Raw genomic sequence first — 18,841 nt, forward strand, 5'->3', positions numbered from 1 at the left:
CACTAAACAGGATGCTATTTTCAGATTTGGTCACAAAATCCTTTGTGTAGTATTCCAACAAACTGAAAAATCAACTTCTGAATTAATTTTAGAGTCTGACATGAGAAGACTTTGATTTCCTAATTCCCATAAGTGGAAGGGCAACAGTTGCAATACACTTGCCTGTGGAAACCTGTGGAAGTTAAAATGCCATGGACTTCCAAAGGGAGGGGAAGCAGCTCCCCCATGAGCAGCAGCCTGGATATGATGGACAGCAACCACACACAGCCCCACAGACCCTCACCCAGACCATGCTCTCCTGGGGCTGGAACAAGACTCAGTTTTACACTCTGAAACAAATGCTTTATAACCCTCTTAAATATTGCTAATTTGAGCATCCATGTTCATTCTTCTCTCTTCATCTTGGATGATCTTTTCCTTGATATGGTTTAAAGATTAAAAATATTTAGAATTTTTATTCCTAAACCAAATTAAAATTAAGAGTTGCTATTAAAATTTAATAGTGCTACTATATATTTCTGCACACTGTGTAACTTTAAAAGAGCATAATCATTATTAAAAATTGGATGTTGTTTCACAGTGAAGTATCTCAACAGCAGAGCACAATTATCTATGGCATGCGGTGAGTGAAGCTTGGGAACAGAGTGTAACAGAAAATGGATATTTCTATGACTGCTGAATGCTTATTTATTGTGGAATATTTATTAACTCACTCCTAGTTACATCAGTTCAGGGAAAACCAGTCCAAGTACATTACTCTACAATCTGAGCTTCCAGACCTTCATTGGCTATGTCAGTAAAGCAGAACGACTGCAGAACTCAGACATATTTGTGCAGCTGCTCACCAGCCAAGATGTTTTACACAGTGCTTTTTGGGAGGCATCTGCTTTTTGCAGCAGGAGAGTTGGGTTGTGCCTGATGCTGGATAACTCCTCCTGGATCAGCCCTAGGATGGCCATCAGCAGTGACAGCGTCACATCTCAGCTCCTCCTGCCTTACATGTATTTTGGCATGTAAACCTTTCTCATGGCATTCTGGTTGGGTTTGCTACTAAGACACATAAACCATTCAATTTGTCAGTTTTGAGACCACCTCTGCCAAGAGCTTGGAGTCTGCTGGGTGTATTTTGGGCTGCTCCTGTACAGCTGTTCCCACACAGAAGCTGGAGGCAGCAAAGCCATGCCAGACCTAAGCTAACAGGTCCAATGGGGTGGACACACATAGACAGGCTGTTAGAATCACCCTGCTGTCCAAAACAACGTTCCTTTCCAATTTTGGACCTGGTGGATTCATAATAAGCAAGATTTGCTTTCAATTGTGTGTTCCCACAACCAAAAAACATTGACATTGGAATTCCAATACAACTTAAATACATAAACCCTCTGCTGATTTACTTCAAATTCTGACGAAACTTTGGCAAGAGAGTTCAGAGTCTGAAACCCAGTAGTACTTGGCTTGTTTAGTCTAGGAAAAACACATTCACTGCTTTTAAACCCAGCAGGGAATAAACACTTGAGAGGGAGAAGAGCTAATTGTGTTAAAGTTGACACAAAAAGAGAAACCATCAGTGACGAATTTTAGAGGATGAGATCAGTGATGTTCTGAAACATTCTTCTGAATAAACCAAGGAGGGCAGAAAACCCACTATCTTTTAGCACACAGCCTGATAAACCTGTTCCTTAAGGATACACTATCAGAGCACAGATGTTCACTGATCAAAGACAGGAGTTAAGATATGCTTGAAGAAGAAATATCAGTGAGTTAAGGATCAATAACAAAACCACTCTGACATATCTATTTTTGATTAGCAGAAAACCACTTCAAACTATAGATGAGGTGCATTTTTGCAATCCAACTGCAGTGACTTGTCTTCCCTGACAGGCATGAGATGCAAAATTTGGGGTTTCTTTCTCTTCCTTTATCCAAGAAAAGAGCTTTCCTATATTATTACTTCTGATCAGTCACCCCCTGGTTTGTGCTCTTCACAATGTTTTTTTTTGAAAGGAACTTATTCTTACAGCAATATTTAGAACAGTTGCAGTTAATGCTTGTGGCTTCAGCTGTTTCATTTGGATCAGAGACAGGCAGACTCCCTGACTAAAATTATGTGATTTAATATGGTGCTTTTTACAAAATAATGAAATAAGAATGCAAAAAAAAAAAAAAAGTTAATCTCCATTTCCAGGCTTTGAAGACAATGACATTTCCCTAAAGGAAGCTGCAGACAACCAAGAACCAGCTAAAAAAAGAGACTGAAGAAGTAAGACTTCAGTGAAGAATTTAAACAGTCCATTCTGGTTGTCTTAACTGAGTTGCTCAAAGTTCCCATTTCAGCGGTTTTGACTCTTGGTTGAACAAACATATGAGGAGAAACCAAGGAGTACGAGACTGCCCAAAGATGATGCAGTTCCACAGCTGGGTGGTCAATCCACAGACACTCTTCAACTTTGTCTGAATGATCTCTGAGAAAGCAACATATGCTCCTCACTTTAAATGACTTTTAGTGTGCATTTGTATACAAGCTAGAAGGAGTTCTCTTTTTGAGTACAGAATAAAATTTGAATTATGAACTTTTCATTTAAATGCTACAAGACCTGTAGGATTGTGATCTTGAATATAAAAGAAAAATAAGGAAAATGCTACAACAGGTCTAGGCCATGTCTAATTTTATAACTGTGTGATCAGAGTTTCAGTCTTTATTAGAACAGTACTTAAAATAGAAATTTTGTCACATCTTCTGCTACATTGCTGTTCACTGCCTGCATGGAGCCATTTTTCTTTTTTAATGAGCAATTAGAGAGAAAACATATAAGCCTGAACATTAAAATAATAAAATTTTGTCAATGTCATTTAGCAATTTAGACTCTGAAGCAATATAAAGAAATTGTTTTAAAATTCAAATTATTTTTTAATTAATCTCCATATACTAGAGATAAAAAATAGCTGTAGCTATACAAATAAAACTTCATTGTGTGTAAATTGCTAACCCTACACAGGGATCAATACAGTTAATAATTTAAACCACTGAAATAGTACTGCCAAGCAGCTAAAAAAAGCAGGAGATGTCACATTGAAATTCAAGTTATTTCTAATTTTTAAAAATTTATTTATTATTTATAAATTTATTATTACCAGTGTAACCCTACCTTAGCAGAGCAACTTCAAAAGGAGAGGTCAGAGATAATTCAAGGAGAAGAGGAAGAGGGAACAAGGGCAGGAGAAAACAATATTTGAGCATGAATTTCCACAATTCATTCCATAAAGGAATTACTGGAGATTTCTGCGCTCCCTAGGTTGGTTGGTTGGGTGGGTTGTTGCTTTGAATTTTTTTAACCTCACTCTTGATGCCATAAACATTTCCAATGTAAAAATCAAGCTGTGTGGTCTCACCACACCACAAACGCCGCACTCACCGGTACGAGGTTTCGGGAAGCAAATCGCCGATAACGTAACTGGTCACGTTTCCCACCGGAATGCTGCTGTCCCCCAGGTCGATGTTGTACGACGTGATCTCAGCTCCGTTACTGCACGGCTCTTCCCAGGTCAGTACAAGGCACACGGAGGGGGAGGGCTGACAGGCGTCCACGTGCTCGTCCTCCAGCACGGAGAGGATGGAGACGGCATCGGGCACGGACGCAGGGATTCTGCAGGTCACCAGGTCGCTGTAGGGCCCAGCTCCAGACTGGTTAACTGCCTGTGTGTTAAAACAGAAAATATTTACAGGATAACTCTTCTCTCTGACATGTGAATCAAGTTCATAATAACAGACTGTGCAGCCTGGAAGAGTTGCATGAATTCTTCAGAGGATATGCACTGCTGGCTTCTTCCCTAAAGCATGACTCATACCCCTGCCTATACTAGGGAATTAATATCTTCCTTTGTCACTCACAAGTGTCTCTCAGAAAAATTGGAGAATATTTCTCTTTTCCCTAATAGACATTTAATTAAACTTAACAGTAACCTTTTTATCAGCAAACTTTGGTTAATAAGGGAAAATGTCATAGTGATGCTGCCAGTGACATCAGGTTGCTCAGCAAACTGGCTACCCAAAATTGTTGAGCCACCTTGTACAAAATCCCCAGTATACTGCAGGGTGCAGTGTCAGATGGCTTTATGCAAGCAGAGTATCCCTAGAGATAAGAGGTATTTGGTTTGTTGAGAACTACCCAGAGAATGGACAACTAATTTCACACTAAAAAGTTTCTGATACAAGAATATAGGAACTCAGCATGGCATTAAGCCTATGACTCACATTTCCCCAGAATCACGGAATCATTAAAGTGGGAAAAGTCACAACTCACTAGCAAATCACCACTGAAGCACACAGCTCAATATCTTCCACCAGACAGGAGAACCACCAATTATCAAGTTTCTCATCTTAACTCACAGATCCAGAATCCCAGTGGAAAACAAGTTTCAGAACGTGGCCCATTTCTGCTCAAAGGCTGTTGTCTTCGCAAGCTCAACACTGCACACTTGTACAGACCTGGGGTTTTATCAGATGATGCTCAGCCAGTGGCAAATGCTGCACACAATGCACTGAACTGCCTAAGAAATGACTCCTCAGGATTATCACAATCACAGGACCATCCAAATTCTTAGTGAGGGTATTTTAGTCAGACCTTTATGTGCTATTGCTAGAAGACTTGATTAAAACCAGTTTATAAAGATTTAGATTAATGACCACTCCATGATGTGGAGACCATACCCCCTTGGAGAATCCCACAGTAGAACAAAGTAATCCTCTCCGTCCTCACCCTCTGCTCCCTCAGTTACCTTCAGCACAGCAAGTAATCTTGCTCTCCCTCCAGCCCAACATCATTTTCCCCTGGAAGGGACCATGGGACACATCTAGTCCAATTTGCTACTCCAAGCAGGGTCAAACCGAATGCAGACCAGGTTGCTCACGTTTTTGTCCAGCTGGGTCTTGAAAAATTCCAAGGATGGAGATTGCACAGTCCTCCTGGACCACTGTTACAATCCTTAACTGCCTACAGTAATAACTTGTTTATTTGTATCTCACCTGAACATCTCTGTTTCAACCTCTGCCTGGAGCAGCACTGGATGCAGTACTCCAGGTTCTCATGAATGGCATGTAATGGGCAATACCACCTTCCCTGGATCTGCTGGCTGGGCTCCTACTGGCACAGCCCAGCATCCTGCCAGCACACAAGGTATGGAGAGAGCTTGGAGTTCATTATGGTACAGGGGGAGCTACAGGAGGTCCAGAAGGCACAGACCTGCAGAAACAGCTTTGGCACTGCCCAGCACCCTCCACCATCCACAGTTCCTTTACATTTGGAAAACTTAGCCCAGAGTCTCCCATCAGATTACAACTGATTCAAAAACCCAGGCTTACAATGTTGCCAGTGGGACTGTGATGGCAATTGAAAGGACACGTCAAACAATTGCCTGATTTTTTGATTTCTTATCTATGCTTAACTGCAGTGAATGACTTATTTCTGCTATGCATAATACAAACACAAAGCCCTGTTCTGTTTTTCCAGGAGGCGTTTTGTTCAGTCGAAGAAAGAGATAATAAAGTTAGATTTGTCAGCCTTTAAAAAGCCCTTCAAAACAAATCCTGCTCCAGGGAAATCTTCTATTTAGTGAAACGCTCCTGGAGCTGTTAAAAGTGAGCCTTGTTTCGTGCTCTGCCAATGATATGATTTGTCTTGCCTCTAAACCAGTGTTTGGCAATCTGTATCTTGCTCCAAGCAATTTATTGTCAGTGGTGCTTTTTAACTGCTTTATTGGACAATCTCATTAACATAACTGGTGGGAATTTCATGTTCTGTGCTGCCTAGATGCTTTCCCCTGCCACCCCCAAATGACACAATTTCCCTTTGCAGAAGCCTCAACTGTTTTCAAGAATATTCATTACAGGAAAAAAGTTGTGCAACAGTAAAGACAATTGTCTGCCCTGCAGTTAGATGTGCCTGATTCCTCAATTCTCTCTTTTATTGAGTTACTGTAGACTGAGATAGCAATACTGTGTGTTTATTAGGGGGCCAAATAAATGTGGTTTGGGGCATCTTTATTTTTAAAAAAGTTAAAAGAAAGGTTTTTCTGAAAATATGCTAACAGATAAGCAAAGCAGCTCTTATTCTCTCCTCTTTTTTAAAAACAGACTAAAATTTCTGAAACTATTTAACCTTCCTTCTTTGTCTGTCATGTTTTGTGGGGTGTTCTGTAATTGTTTAAAGATTCCAGTGTATCTTATAACAAATTCTTCTCCATGTAATACACCGATCAGATCCAGAGGACGGAGCTCTCTAGAAGGTAATGCCAGGGTTACTGATGGACTTCAATAAAATGTCTTAGTGGTGTTGTGCATTTCATTTAACTTCTACCTGTGGATTAAATTACACTGGTTGTGTTAAAAACTGAGTAGATTTGTGCAACATTTTTGTGGTAGGTAGTTTAAAACGAACGCCCACTTGGAATCAAAGATGCCATACAGGCTGTCTGTTTCCATGTTTAACATAAAAATTTCCTTGGGCTCCCTGCAGCAGTGGTCTCACAGTCTCCTCCCTGCCCCATGGATGCTGAATGCTCTCCCTCTTACAGAAACAAGAGGCACTTTCTGGTTCGCACTTCCCTGTCACTCACACACGCTCCCTCACTTCGCCTCCCCCCACAGTGCTACTTCCCCCCCAAAAAATAAATTCAATGTTCTGCTTAAAAAAAAAAAATGTAAGAAGGAAACGCTCTTGGACACATGTTGCCCTTGATCAAAGAAATTACCCTGGGTGGTCCACATGTTGCCAGTTGGGTGGGTATGCGAACTTTGGGTTGGATTAGTGGTGGTATTTTGCCTTCACATACTCTTCCACAGGATTTATTTGTATCTTGAGCAAAAATATTTTTACTTCACTTTCCACTTACTTTACTATCCATTTATTTTTTCAGGAGACATAAAAAAGAAAGAATGCTGTATTTTTACTTTCAAGTAGATTCATAACTTAATATTTTAACTGCTACGTTTTACTGAAAGTGACAGGAGAGAAAATGATCAAAGAAAAAAAATCATAGAGACTCTATATGAGATCCAATCTTACAAATCTAAGAGACGAAATGGCAATGATGAGAACTCACTTTCTGGCAGGTATCATCTCATACACACAGGAATCTACTCAGCTGCTTTGCTTTACTTCATAAATGAGAAATGTTGGAGTTCATTATTTAAGCCAAGGCAATCCTCAATATCCACTTGGGAGGTAGATGTTATTTACCTCTCATGAAAAAATAGATTTTTATTTTAATTTTCTGAAACATTATCATTTTGTTTTGGTGTCAGAGCGTAAGGTGGATGTTAAAGTGTTAGTCACTGAAAGTAACAAGATGCAAGAGCAAAATGCATCAGTCTGATTACTTAAAATAAACGTGCATTCCTTCTGACTTACAGAGCACATAACTGCAGAGCTGCTAATGATAAAAATAAGAACACAGTGAAAGGAAACTGTTTACACCTCAGATTGCAATGCATGCACCACCTCATCCCTGCCATACCTGTAGCCTGCAGCAATAATGTGCTGCTGCCGACAAGTCACTTATTTCAAAGCAGGTATCTGTGCCGCTGTATGCAAGTTGTAGAGATTCCTCATCTTCTCCCCACTCTAATCTGTATTCAGAGATGTCAGCACCAGAACATTCAGGACTCTGCAACACAAATATTTATGTTGTTCAGTTCAGAAACGAGCACTTCAGATGTCTGTGTTTCACTGGGGAAGGAATAAAGCACAAAAAAAAAAAAAAACAACAACCACCCTTATTTTAAAATTAATACACCATTACTTCAGCAAATGGAAATGTACTGAATTAATGTTCCCTAATAGGTTACTGAAACAGGACAATTCTGCACAAAAATTACCTGATTGAAATTCAGAGAAATGAGAGAGCGTATACAGCTACTTTGCTTTTCATCAGGACACTCAGGAATAAATTGTCTCTCCACTGGCTCAGCAGAAGCTCAGCCGTGGAGAACACAAAAAAGCATCAATCTAGTGCAGTCTAGTGGAGTGATCAAAACACAGCTCTGGAAAAGCTGGCCTTTGAGCCAGAAGCAGTCACTGAGAAAAGAACAACCTCAACAAGAGAGGAGCTGGTCTGAGGTTTCCAGTGAAAGTCACCCATCAGTCCCACTATGGGACACTGGAGTGTGGATCCCGGAACATTAACATCTACAATATGATTCCTATGGGACCACAGAATCATTGTATGGTTTGGGTTGAAAAGGACCTTAAAGAACATATTGGTCCAACACCCTGCTGTGGGCAGGGACACCTTCCACTAGACCAGGGTCCAGTACGACCCGGCCTTGGACACTTCCAGGGATGGGGCATCCACAGCTTCTCTGGGCAACCTGTGCCAGGGCCTCACCACCCTCACAGTAAAGAATTTCTCCCTAATATTTAATCTAAATCTGTCCTCTTACATATATCCCCAGCAATCCTTTTATCTAAGGGAACACAAAATAAATACCTGAATGTGTTGGAGATGAATTAGAACAGGTATAACAACACAACTCCCAAAGTAAAATATTTAGTGTTTTTAGCAAAAACTAGGTGTACTAGCTAGTTTTAGCAAAACTCCCTGCAGCAGCTCAGGGAACCACTGCTGTGTGTGCAGAAGTGTGGTCCAGGATACTACAAAGACTTTGTGATTATGGTATGCAAGGTGTAATTTCCAGTAAAAGGATCCAGAGCATCCCTGCACACCATAATGCCCACCCTGCACACACAGATGGACTTCTCTGGCTCTGCCTTGGAGCTTCCAGCTATTTTAGTAATTGCATTCAGAACTGCTAAGCCAGATTTTTAAAATAGCATGTAAAAAAGGTACCACAGTAGGCACCACAGTGTGCTCTCCAGCCAAAATACTTCACAGAGGTTCACTGTTTTTCCTTCATATTCATATCAGCCAAAAAATGACACTCTTTAAGAAAACATAACCACTGCAAACCACATTACTCCTACCACAGTTTCATTTTTAGCTAGAATAAACACATATCTCCTGCAAATAAATACAGAGCCTACCAGAAACACTGCTGCATCCCCTCATGGCTGGGGAGAGCAAATCCCTGGTCAACAGAAGGCAACACTTAAAAGTTCATTGTGATTTCTAGTTTAAGAGTCACAAAATTTTGCAAAAAATATGAATACTCCCAAACTGCACCAAACATACCTGTCTCTCATAACATTAAATGTAGACTATATTTGTAACTAGGTATATTGTTAACACAATTGATTTATTTGAACATCTCATGAATGTCAGTAACTTTTCTCTCAACAGGGGCATTATCTGGGGGAGGAACCCAGTAGAAACAGGGGTGGAATGACTTTTAAGTTTTCAATGAAAGTCTGTGGCAGAACTAAAGCCCTGCTGCTCCATATCACAATGTTATTTATGGCAACAGCCCTTGAATTCTGCCTTAATTACACAATTTTTTCTTAATAAACCCAATCAACCCCTGTGCAATTCAGCTAACACTTATTTTAAGAGTCTAATGCCTAAGATCCTGAAGAACGGTGGAGGAATCCACACAAACTAAAACAGACGTAAATATTTGGGGTAGAGACAAACAATTTCTGAGGAGAAAAAACCCTACACTGTAAGCATTTATGCAAAGTTAATTTCTTATCAGAGACTCCACTTCCAGCCAAAATCAAATATTTGTCTTCACAATTCCACCTCGGGACATGCTGATGTGCTTAAAAGCCTGCAGAAGGCACTTCTATCCCACCAGTGCTCTATCATCTGATGCCAGAGCAGGAGGTCTCATGTCTGAATCCTGGTCTGGATGACTCATAACCAGCCTTATGGAAGTCTTCAAATTAAAGCAGAGAAGATGCTTTCATACAATAGAAGTTTCTGCATACGGTTTTCTTGCACAAAAAGACAGTTCCAGGCCACTGAACAGCTCTCAAGCTGACTTTTGAGTTTTGTGGTGACCGTATTGGTTTGGATAAGCAAGATGGAATGAAACAACCAGTGCATCTGACTTACCTCCCAGCTCACAAGTACACGTGTGTCGGACAGGAAGGACAGGGAAGGTGCTCTGCACTGGCCTGGTGGTCCTGCTGCTGTGGTGACCTCTGTGGCTTCCGAGTATGGACCGTACTAGAGGGGAACAAGGTGTCTGTACATTAATATACAATCACACACCCATCTCCTATCCCTCAAAGGTTTTCCAAGAGCAGCACATGACCTTTTTCAATGCACTAAACTTTCTCAAAGACAGACTGGAATCCCAACACCCGGCACCAAACACCAGAGCTCAGGATGACACCACATAAATGACTATAAGTTAAAGAGTGAGGTAAGCTCAGGAACAGGTAGACAGGATGTACATCCTCTTGTGTGACAGTGAGTGCCCATGAAAGCATAAAACACCTCCAATTTACCCAAAACTGAGAATGGGCACTCAGTTAACTGAGGGACAGTTTGTGTCCCTCTGCCTCACCTCAGCACAATGTGTTCACATGCCAGTTCCAAAGCCTGGCATAGCCAGCTTCTCATGGATATAAGGAGGAGCACAGCAACAGTGAAGCACATATTGGAGTCCAAATCCAGCTTCTTTTACATAAAATGTCTGCCACAGGTTAATTCTAAAAGGACAGGATGTGCTGGAGCCCCAGTCTGGTACAATGTGCAGGGACACGCTGCAGACACGGCACGGACGGCTCCGCTCCACAGGAAGCTCAGCCAACTGCTCAGACAACTTCTGAGCCCTTGGTAGGAGGATAATTTAAATGCATATTAGCAAAAGAAAAGCCAATTTTCAAGAGTCTGGAAAACAGGTTTCAGCCAGCAGTGCGAGGAGAGGAGATAACAGCAAAACAGTCTTTCTGAGGCCTCCCGAGTGGAAGAGTGAAGTTTGCTCAGAAGGTCCCTGAACTAATTAGAAATCGTTCTCCAGAACAAAGGAACTTCACTGAAAGCAACTAGAAGAAAACCCCTAATATTTACTTATTTTGTAGTGCAATATTACTGAGTATGAAAAAAATGAGCTACTACAAAGGTCAAACAACACAGAAATTATGAACCTCGGGAAACCTCTCAACGGACATGTCAGGATATCTGCTATTGAGAAAAGACAACACTGATGGCCTTGTTTGATTTATAAAGAATGGACACATCAAAAAAATCTCATTTATTGACTTCTGCTGTTTTCTTTACGAAATAGCCAGCACACGTACCCCACCATCGTTCAGAGCCCTCACTCTGAACCCATACGTTGCCCCAGGAAGGAGGTTGCTGACGGTGCACTCCAGGTCAGGCCCATGATACACTTCAGAAACAACTTCTTCAGGGGCTGTCATTTCCACACTGTACTCTGAGACAGGACAGCCACTTTCTGACGGAGGGACATCTAAAAGAAATCATTTAGTTTGTTAATAACATCAGGACATGGGCCAGGAAAACTAATTTTTTGTTGCGTGCACCTTTTTCCCGCATGAAAACAATGTATTTGATAATACTTGCATGTTATGTTACAAGCCAGTACCACAGAATTAACCTGCCTGAGGTTCTGAAAAGCAGTGTCCACTAAAAGGGGTACAGGCTTCCAGGAAACAATATGGTATCTTGGATGCACAGGTGAATTTTTACTGGTGTTGAAATATGTTTGACAGTCAGAAATTGTACTGATCTAGAATTTAACTTAACAAATGAAGCCCCAAAGATACCTGCATGCTGCAACGTTATCACGGTAAAGAAGAAGTCTGTTGGATACTGGCATGTGCCTTCTATTCTAAAAAATGTGCATTTTTGACAGTTCAGTGTCATGATCATGGTCCAAGACCTTTGCAAAATTACAGGTGTCCAATGGATTGTGTGTGTTATAAAGTGGATCAAGGTTCAAATGCCACCCCAAATCCTCAATATGTTCTAACTCAAATTTTTGAGAGAATTCATATATTAGAAGTAGCAAAACATTTCTGCTAAGTCAATATTGCAAAGGAATAAAGTAAGATTTTTGAATCACATGGTGTTTTTGCATAAACAGAGGAATAAAAAGATGGGTATTTTAATATAGTTGATACTTTGTAGTCTTGACAGAGATGGGACCTCACTAACAAAACTGGAGCACAGTGTAAGGCCTTAAAGACAACCAGAGGACAGATAACTTCAGAAACCCAACAGAGAGCCACCACAGTTGATGAGAAGTTGCACTTCTGACTTGCACTGACTTCACTTTGCGATTTCCCATTCACCAGGACAAACTGCAACTTTTCACGAGCAACACAAATAAAGACTAAGGCAAGGTCAGTAAATAACAATCAAGATCAAAGTTGTCCAACAGGGAGATGCTCCACTCTCTTACCCCATTGTAGCTGCACTTCTTTGTGCTTTGGCTTCCCCAGGACTCTGGGTGCCCGGCAGTGCCCCGGTGCCACACTCAGCGTACGGACAGGTAAACTTTCAGAGCACTGCAAGAGAGCAGAGCTGCAGTTAGCACCTACAAAGTGTGGTATGGTTAGAAAGTGGCACAAGAAATTGTTTTCTACATCCACCACTTAGTAGAGATTTATGTAAACAATAAAGGAGAGGAGAAGCTACCAAGCGTGTTACTCACAAATCCAATTAACAGAGTTCCTTCATTACCATCCTCAAAACTGTAGCACACATGAGGTTCTCTATTTTAATTTTCCTTGTTTTTAAAATAATGTCAAGGCCTAAAGTACTCAATCTTAAATGAGAAAAAAAATTAAAGCAGGAGGAATAAGAGTATGGATCCTAAAATGAATTTCAATCAAAGAACGGGATTACAGGAATCGGTGGCTGGAAAAGGGAAACTAAAAATTTAAAATAATTCATCCATATGACAAATAATTGTTACAACAAACTACCCCTTTCTACATTTCCAGTCACCAGCTTTGGTCAGTACATGGCCTTCTCAAGCAAGTGCCCACATGAGATGAAAATGATGGTCTTTTCTAGTGTAAATATAAACACCTACAGACTGGTTCTGAGGAAACAGAATCTCACTAAATTGCAATTTGCTGAAACTAAAATCAGGTACACACAGAAGTCTTCTGACATTCAGCAACTTGCAACATAAGCCATCAGCGTAGCTTTACTGTGCTATGGGAAAAACATTCCCCTTTTTAAAGCAGAAGTATGTTACCAAAACCAGCAGAAAAGTCCCAGAAAAATATAAACCCAATAGTCCTTACTGTTAGATAATACCCACCTGACTGTGTCCACCAGTGCTGATACAGCATGCCCGGAGTTTATACAAAGTGCCTGGTTTCAAGTGAGTACAGGTATATTCTGTAGCCGAGCCACTATATGCCACTTCCCATTGATTTGCTAAAAATAAGATATATCCAAGTTTACAGAAGTGTAATGCAACAAGTTTAGGAGTGTCTAGGAAGAAGGAAAATCCTTAATGTGGTTTTCCACAAACCATATATTTCAGGAAAGTCATTAGCGTTACTATCACTGTGAAGATTATTCCCACACATAAAAATACTCACAAATTTAAATATTATATAATGTACAAAATATAAATATATATATTTATACACAAATACAAACATAAATACTTCTAGGTTCAGCCACATAACCTAGAATTCTACCAGTACTAAGAGAAAAGAACTACCTGAAAAAGAACACACTACAAAACCTCCCCAAATCCAAACCAAATTCCCCAGGAACACTTCAGGTTTTAAGGCTGCAGGTATGTAACTCACATTCAATCACATGTGCAACATTAGGGTATTAATGATAATAACAATAATAGTCCAAAGGGTCAGGAGTTCTTTATGGTAGCCATAGTGGATTGAAACAGAGACAACTTGTTTCAAGTTTACCTTCTGGACTTCCTTGAGAAATCTCTAGTAGATACTTTAGGATTTCTGAACCACCATTATCCTGTGGAGGATCTGAAAAAATGAGGCAAGTTGTCAGTAAATCAAGATTAGGAGTGTAAGATACCAAAGACTACAGAACCTGTTCCTGATTCTGCTCCTTCTCCTCTGCATCAACTACACCAAGTAAACTGCAGCAGAAGTAGGCAAGAGACGTTAGTTTTCAGCATCAATCAGAATAAGGCAGCTGGATAATGATGATCCAAACAAAATGTATGGAAAAAGCACTGAGAGAGAAGCTGCCTGGGGGCTCGCCCCATTATTAAAGGAAGCAGCTGGAATCATGCTGCAATGGGACATGAAATGGAAAATGAAAAGCCTGAAAATGCGCTTGAGTGTGAGTTAGTCAATGAAAACAAACAACATTTTTGATTCTGAAAGCACAACAGCCTCTAGATACTCTTTAAAATATTTTAAAAAATTAAGCTGTCAAGCTCTCCAGACACGTTCAACTTTAAACTGAGAAGCAGTATGAAAAATCTAACACATATTTACATAATTTTATTTGAATTATGATGACCCTCAAAAAGTTTTACTGTGACAAACTGAAGTGCCTTACCCCATTTCACACTAAAGCCATGAGATGTTATTGGCCCCTTAATAACAGGTCTGGTTGGAGGTCCTGGCCTGTCCGGGCTTGTTGTGCAGACCAACACTTCGCTGGGAGAGCTCTTCCCTTCCACATTAGAAGCAAACAGCTGAAACAAAACCACAAGTTCACCCTTGTTTATTGTACCTGCTTTTCTGACAGTTCTGCATGAGACTTCTTTTAGAAATTGCACAAATGTCATTAAGCTGGAAAATATGTCACATCCCAAAGCGTGTGGGATTCTAATAACAGATATTAGATTGTCATGTTGTTTCTTTACAAACATTGATTTTTCCCTCCCTCCACCAGCAATAGATCGTGGTATGTTTAAGACAAAAGCAGTGCTGGTTTTCCCTTTTAAAAAACCTCACTTTTTTAAATAACTGTGGCAACTTGCAGTTATTTGCTCTTAAAAAAAAAAGAAAAAAACAAAACGATGACAAATACTTGGTCATTTTTTGGGTTTGGGGTATTTCACACTGCTACTTAAAATGAAATAATTCAAAGTATCAGTAATCACACAATTAAAAGTCAGATCAAAGTTGTGTCTGTAGTCAATGTCACCAGGCTACAAATTTGCTCTGATGTCAACATAGTTTCGTAAAATCCATGTTTAATGTGGAATCAAGGCTGTAGAGAAGCACGAAGTGTCCTCTTTCCTCAGCCAGCCATGGTAGTTTTTACAACACTAAACTAAAAGGCATCATCTGTGAGTGACACTGAAACAACCTCCCAATTCTTTGGGTAGTTCTTTACGCAACTTCACAAGGTCTTCTGTCCCACAGAGCAGGGAAAAAGCTCTTCCGTGAGAGAATGGTGAGACACTGGAACAGGTTGCCCAGAGAAGCTGTGGCTGCCTCATCCCTGGAATTGTTTAAGGTCAGGTTGGACGGAGCTCTGAGTAACCTGGTCTAGTGGAAGGTGTCCCTGTCCATGGCAGGGGGTTGGAATAAGATGATCTTTAAAGATCCCTTCCAACCCAAACAATTCTATGATTTAAATGAGTCTTTAGGTAAAGTTTTCTTTTTCCTGTTTCTGAATATACAAAGACATACAGAAGCCAAAAATTTCTGAATCGACACAAGCCTGTGGCATCCTCCTCTCCCTGTGCTGTTTACAAATTACATGAAGCTGCTTCCAGATACCGACTCCGTTTGCTGATGGGAGCAGAGAGGACGTTGGCTTCACAGACATCTTCTGCCCATCTCCAGAGGGACACTGTGCTCCAGATGGCACATCCTGTGGAGCCACTACAGTGGACAGTCTTGGGGGTCTGTGTTTAGGAGCACCCACAGAGCAGGAGATACCAACACTTGCTAAAACACAACTCCAAACTAGCCACATGGACATATGAGATAAAAAAAGCTTCAATTTCTGGCTGCCAGGGGAAGAAAAGCCCTGGGCTGGGGAGGAGAGTTGTGCTTGCTGAGTGCCCTGCAGCATTTGCTCCATTCTGTAGAATTAATTGTGACCACAGAACATTTTGGGAGCAATGCAGTCAACTAAGATTACCTCCTGCCCTGAGCCACACTCTCACAACATCCTACCTGACAGTACATGGTACTGAGAACTACGTTTGTTCCAAAAGTGCTGAGTAACAGCATATCCTGTGATAAAAGTAAAAATACAACTAACAGTTTAATCTGTTAGGCTGCAGTATAAAGTAAACTTCTACTTGATGACTCAGTTTTGGAGGGAGTATTAAAGGATTTCTACAGTGCCTGGAAAAAACCCAACACAGAACACACTATGCAAAGACAAGAGGAAAGAGATTTTACCCTGAATTTATACTGTGTGCTTCTTCTGAGATTCTTCACAGTACAGGCTTGCTCCTCTCCAGTGTACTTCGGGTGAAACACGCTATCCTAAAAAAAAAAACCAAACCAAACAAATTCCCATAACTGCGGAGTCTGAGAAAGTGCTCCCTGTATTACAGTCTGTAGCTACAACACATTATAGCAAAGGAGCTTCATAGCTGAGTGCTTTTTTATTATTATTATTACTTTTAAGCTGCAAGACCACAATAATTTTCCTCTAGAGGCATAGTGCAGCTGCCCTAAATAATATAATTTTGCTGCAAAATAAGCACAAAACCACTTGTGGCAGTTTAACCTGTTACAGAACTGGAAGTGACAGATGACACAACACACACACCACAGAGCAGTGAGGACAGAGCAGACTGAACTGGTTAAGGACAAGTTGCCCTACACTCAGACTCCTGTGCAGCTTTGTAAGTAATCATGGCTGACAGTACAGATTTTTAGTTAAGGATTCATAATTAATTCTGCTGCAGAGCAGAACAAATCACACAGCTCCATCCTGCCAAATACCCAGTACTCCTGGAAGGCCCTCCAAAGCAGCATTCCATGTTCTTCTCACTGATCTTCAGTTAATAAATGAAACGAGGACTAAGTGCATGCTAAGTCATGCACTTTACAGTAACACAGCACTTACATTATCTTCTTCCTGAATTTCCAGGGTGTAGGAAATCACTTCCTCTGGTGTACATCCTTCTACTTTATTCCACTGCAATGAGATCCACGTAACACCAGCTCGAACAAGCCTTGGTGCAGAAGGGGTCTGAGGAATATTGCCTGCAGTGTAGCAAACCACCTCCTGGCTGTACCCACTGCTCAGAGACACAGAAGGAGAGAGAGGAATATTAAAACACACAAAAAAACCAAAACTACATTCCTCTAAATACATCGAAGTTTAGGAGGTTATTTAATATTTTCAAAAAATGTGGACAACATTCAAATTGCCTAGGTGGAAAAGATGAACGCCCAGTTAGGAAATGCCAGAACTAAAAATAGAAAAAAAATGCAGGATTATGCATCCTCACAGTCATTTTACAGATCTCATCACAATTATACTGGAAAAAATATTTGACTGCCTAAAAATATTAACTTGCTATTAAACTGCAAAGTAGAGGAAAATGTCATGTAGCATAAGGGAACTAAAATATAGGAAAGTCCAAAGTATTCAACTCTCGGATGTTGAACTTGAGATGCTCAGACTACAACTACTACAAACTCAGAACACAACTTCTATTTAAGCTACACCATTGAAAGGTGAGTTCTTCAGCCAATCTAGTCCCACTCTTTCAGGCATCCTCCTCCAAAGAAAGCAGGGAAAATTTATCCAGTCTTGCCCATACACGCTCAGCATCACATAGGAGTTGCCTGATGCAGGCACATACACCTTCCAGCTCTCCAGGCTGGTTCTACTCCTTCCTGACTTTCCCTGCCCAAACTTCTTTGCATTTTAAGCTGAGCATAAAGTTTTGCACAGCTCAGGCTGCAATCAGAGAGAACACCTGTGGCCAAGGGGATGCAGGTTCTCCTTTTGTCAAATCCCAGCATCCTTAAAACATAACAGGCAGGAGATGAGCAAGTGTGGAACAGTTCTCTCAAATTTCCATGCAGAATATATTATGTACAATAGAAATTTGAGAACAGAGTTTTAAATGGACAGATTTTGGGAGGAGAACAAAGAACTCTCAAGTGAAGGTAATGCTCTTGCAATGTTCAAATCTGTGTTTCCAAAGTATGAACTTATTTTGTGCCTGAAAGTTATACCACAAATTTAATACACAGAAAAGGACATCTCCTTTTTAAGTCTTCTTCCTCAAAAATAGCATTTTTGTTGAAATACTCTTATAGTTAAATAATCCACATATAACTAACACCTGAACAAGACAAAAATCATCTTAGATGGTAAGTCCACAAGCATTACAACCAATCAAAACCATCTAATGACATGAAAGTGTTAGATGACATTATCATGTCATAATTTTGAGTGCTGCCTATAAAATAAGCCCTATGCTGCTGGTGCTTATCTCACAGATTAGCACAGAGCAGCTGACCATAAATGCAGTTCTTAGTTCACTCCCTGCTTGATAGTCTGAGGATAAAAAAAATAGGAAGAACAAAAAAAAAGGGCAGGGGGAAGAGGGGGGGGGAATGTTGAAACACACCCTAAGGTATTTTAAAAATCTGGAATCTGGCAAAGAAAAGAGATGCCAGAACTGGGAACTTTGCACAATCCCAAATCCCTTCCAGTTACACTCAGCAGCTCAAGCCCCCCTCCCCGCTTTCCAGATCAAGTATTATTTCAACTGGGAGGGAAGTAATCTTGCAAGCAGTTGGGAAAAGGGACTGTGCGTACATGAATGGTCTCAGTGCATCTCAGAGAAAAACACAGGACCATGAATAAAGCAGTTTTTTAAAGCTATATGTTACTGAGAGGTTTGTGCTTTAGAAGAGAGAACAATACAGGAATCTCCCTCCACCAAACACGTTGTTATGTACCACTAGTGTTTCTTTTTGTGTCCTTCTTGTAATAATGATTAGATCCTGTTTAGCTAAGAAGGACA

The 18,841-nt window shown here is 40.5% G+C and overlaps 1 protein-coding gene across 4 annotated transcripts in view; it reads right to left on the minus strand.

Moving 5' to 3' along the window:
• FNDC3B (fibronectin type III domain containing 3B) overlaps positions 1-18,841 on the minus strand; it is a 190,691-nt gene that overhangs the window by 26,890 nt on the left and 144,960 nt on the right. For all 4 annotated transcript variants that reach the window (XM_027647357.1, XM_027647360.1, XM_027647359.1 and 1 more), the window contains exons 13-22: positions 16,921-17,095; positions 16,245-16,331; positions 14,437-14,575; positions 13,821-13,892; positions 13,199-13,317; positions 12,329-12,434; positions 11,202-11,374; positions 10,009-10,122; positions 7,513-7,662; positions 3,414-3,694 (exon numbers count right to left, since the gene is read on the minus strand). In XM_027647357.1, the coding sequence (XP_027503158.1) occupies positions 3,414-3,694; positions 7,513-7,662; positions 10,009-10,122; positions 11,202-11,374; positions 12,329-12,434; positions 13,199-13,317; positions 13,821-13,892; positions 14,437-14,575; positions 16,245-16,331; positions 16,921-17,095 (1,416 nt within the window). The remainder of the gene's footprint in view (positions 1-3,413; positions 3,695-7,512; positions 7,663-10,008; positions 10,123-11,201; positions 11,375-12,328; positions 12,435-13,198; positions 13,318-13,820; positions 13,893-14,436; positions 14,576-16,244; positions 16,332-16,920; positions 17,096-18,841) is intronic.

Source organism: Corapipo altera, unplaced genomic scaffold (genome assembly GCF_003945725.1).
Source record: "Corapipo altera isolate COAL_440 unplaced genomic scaffold, ASM394572v1 113, whole genome shotgun sequence".
Taxonomy (NCBI): Eukaryota; Metazoa; Chordata; class Aves; order Passeriformes; family Pipridae; genus Corapipo; species Corapipo altera.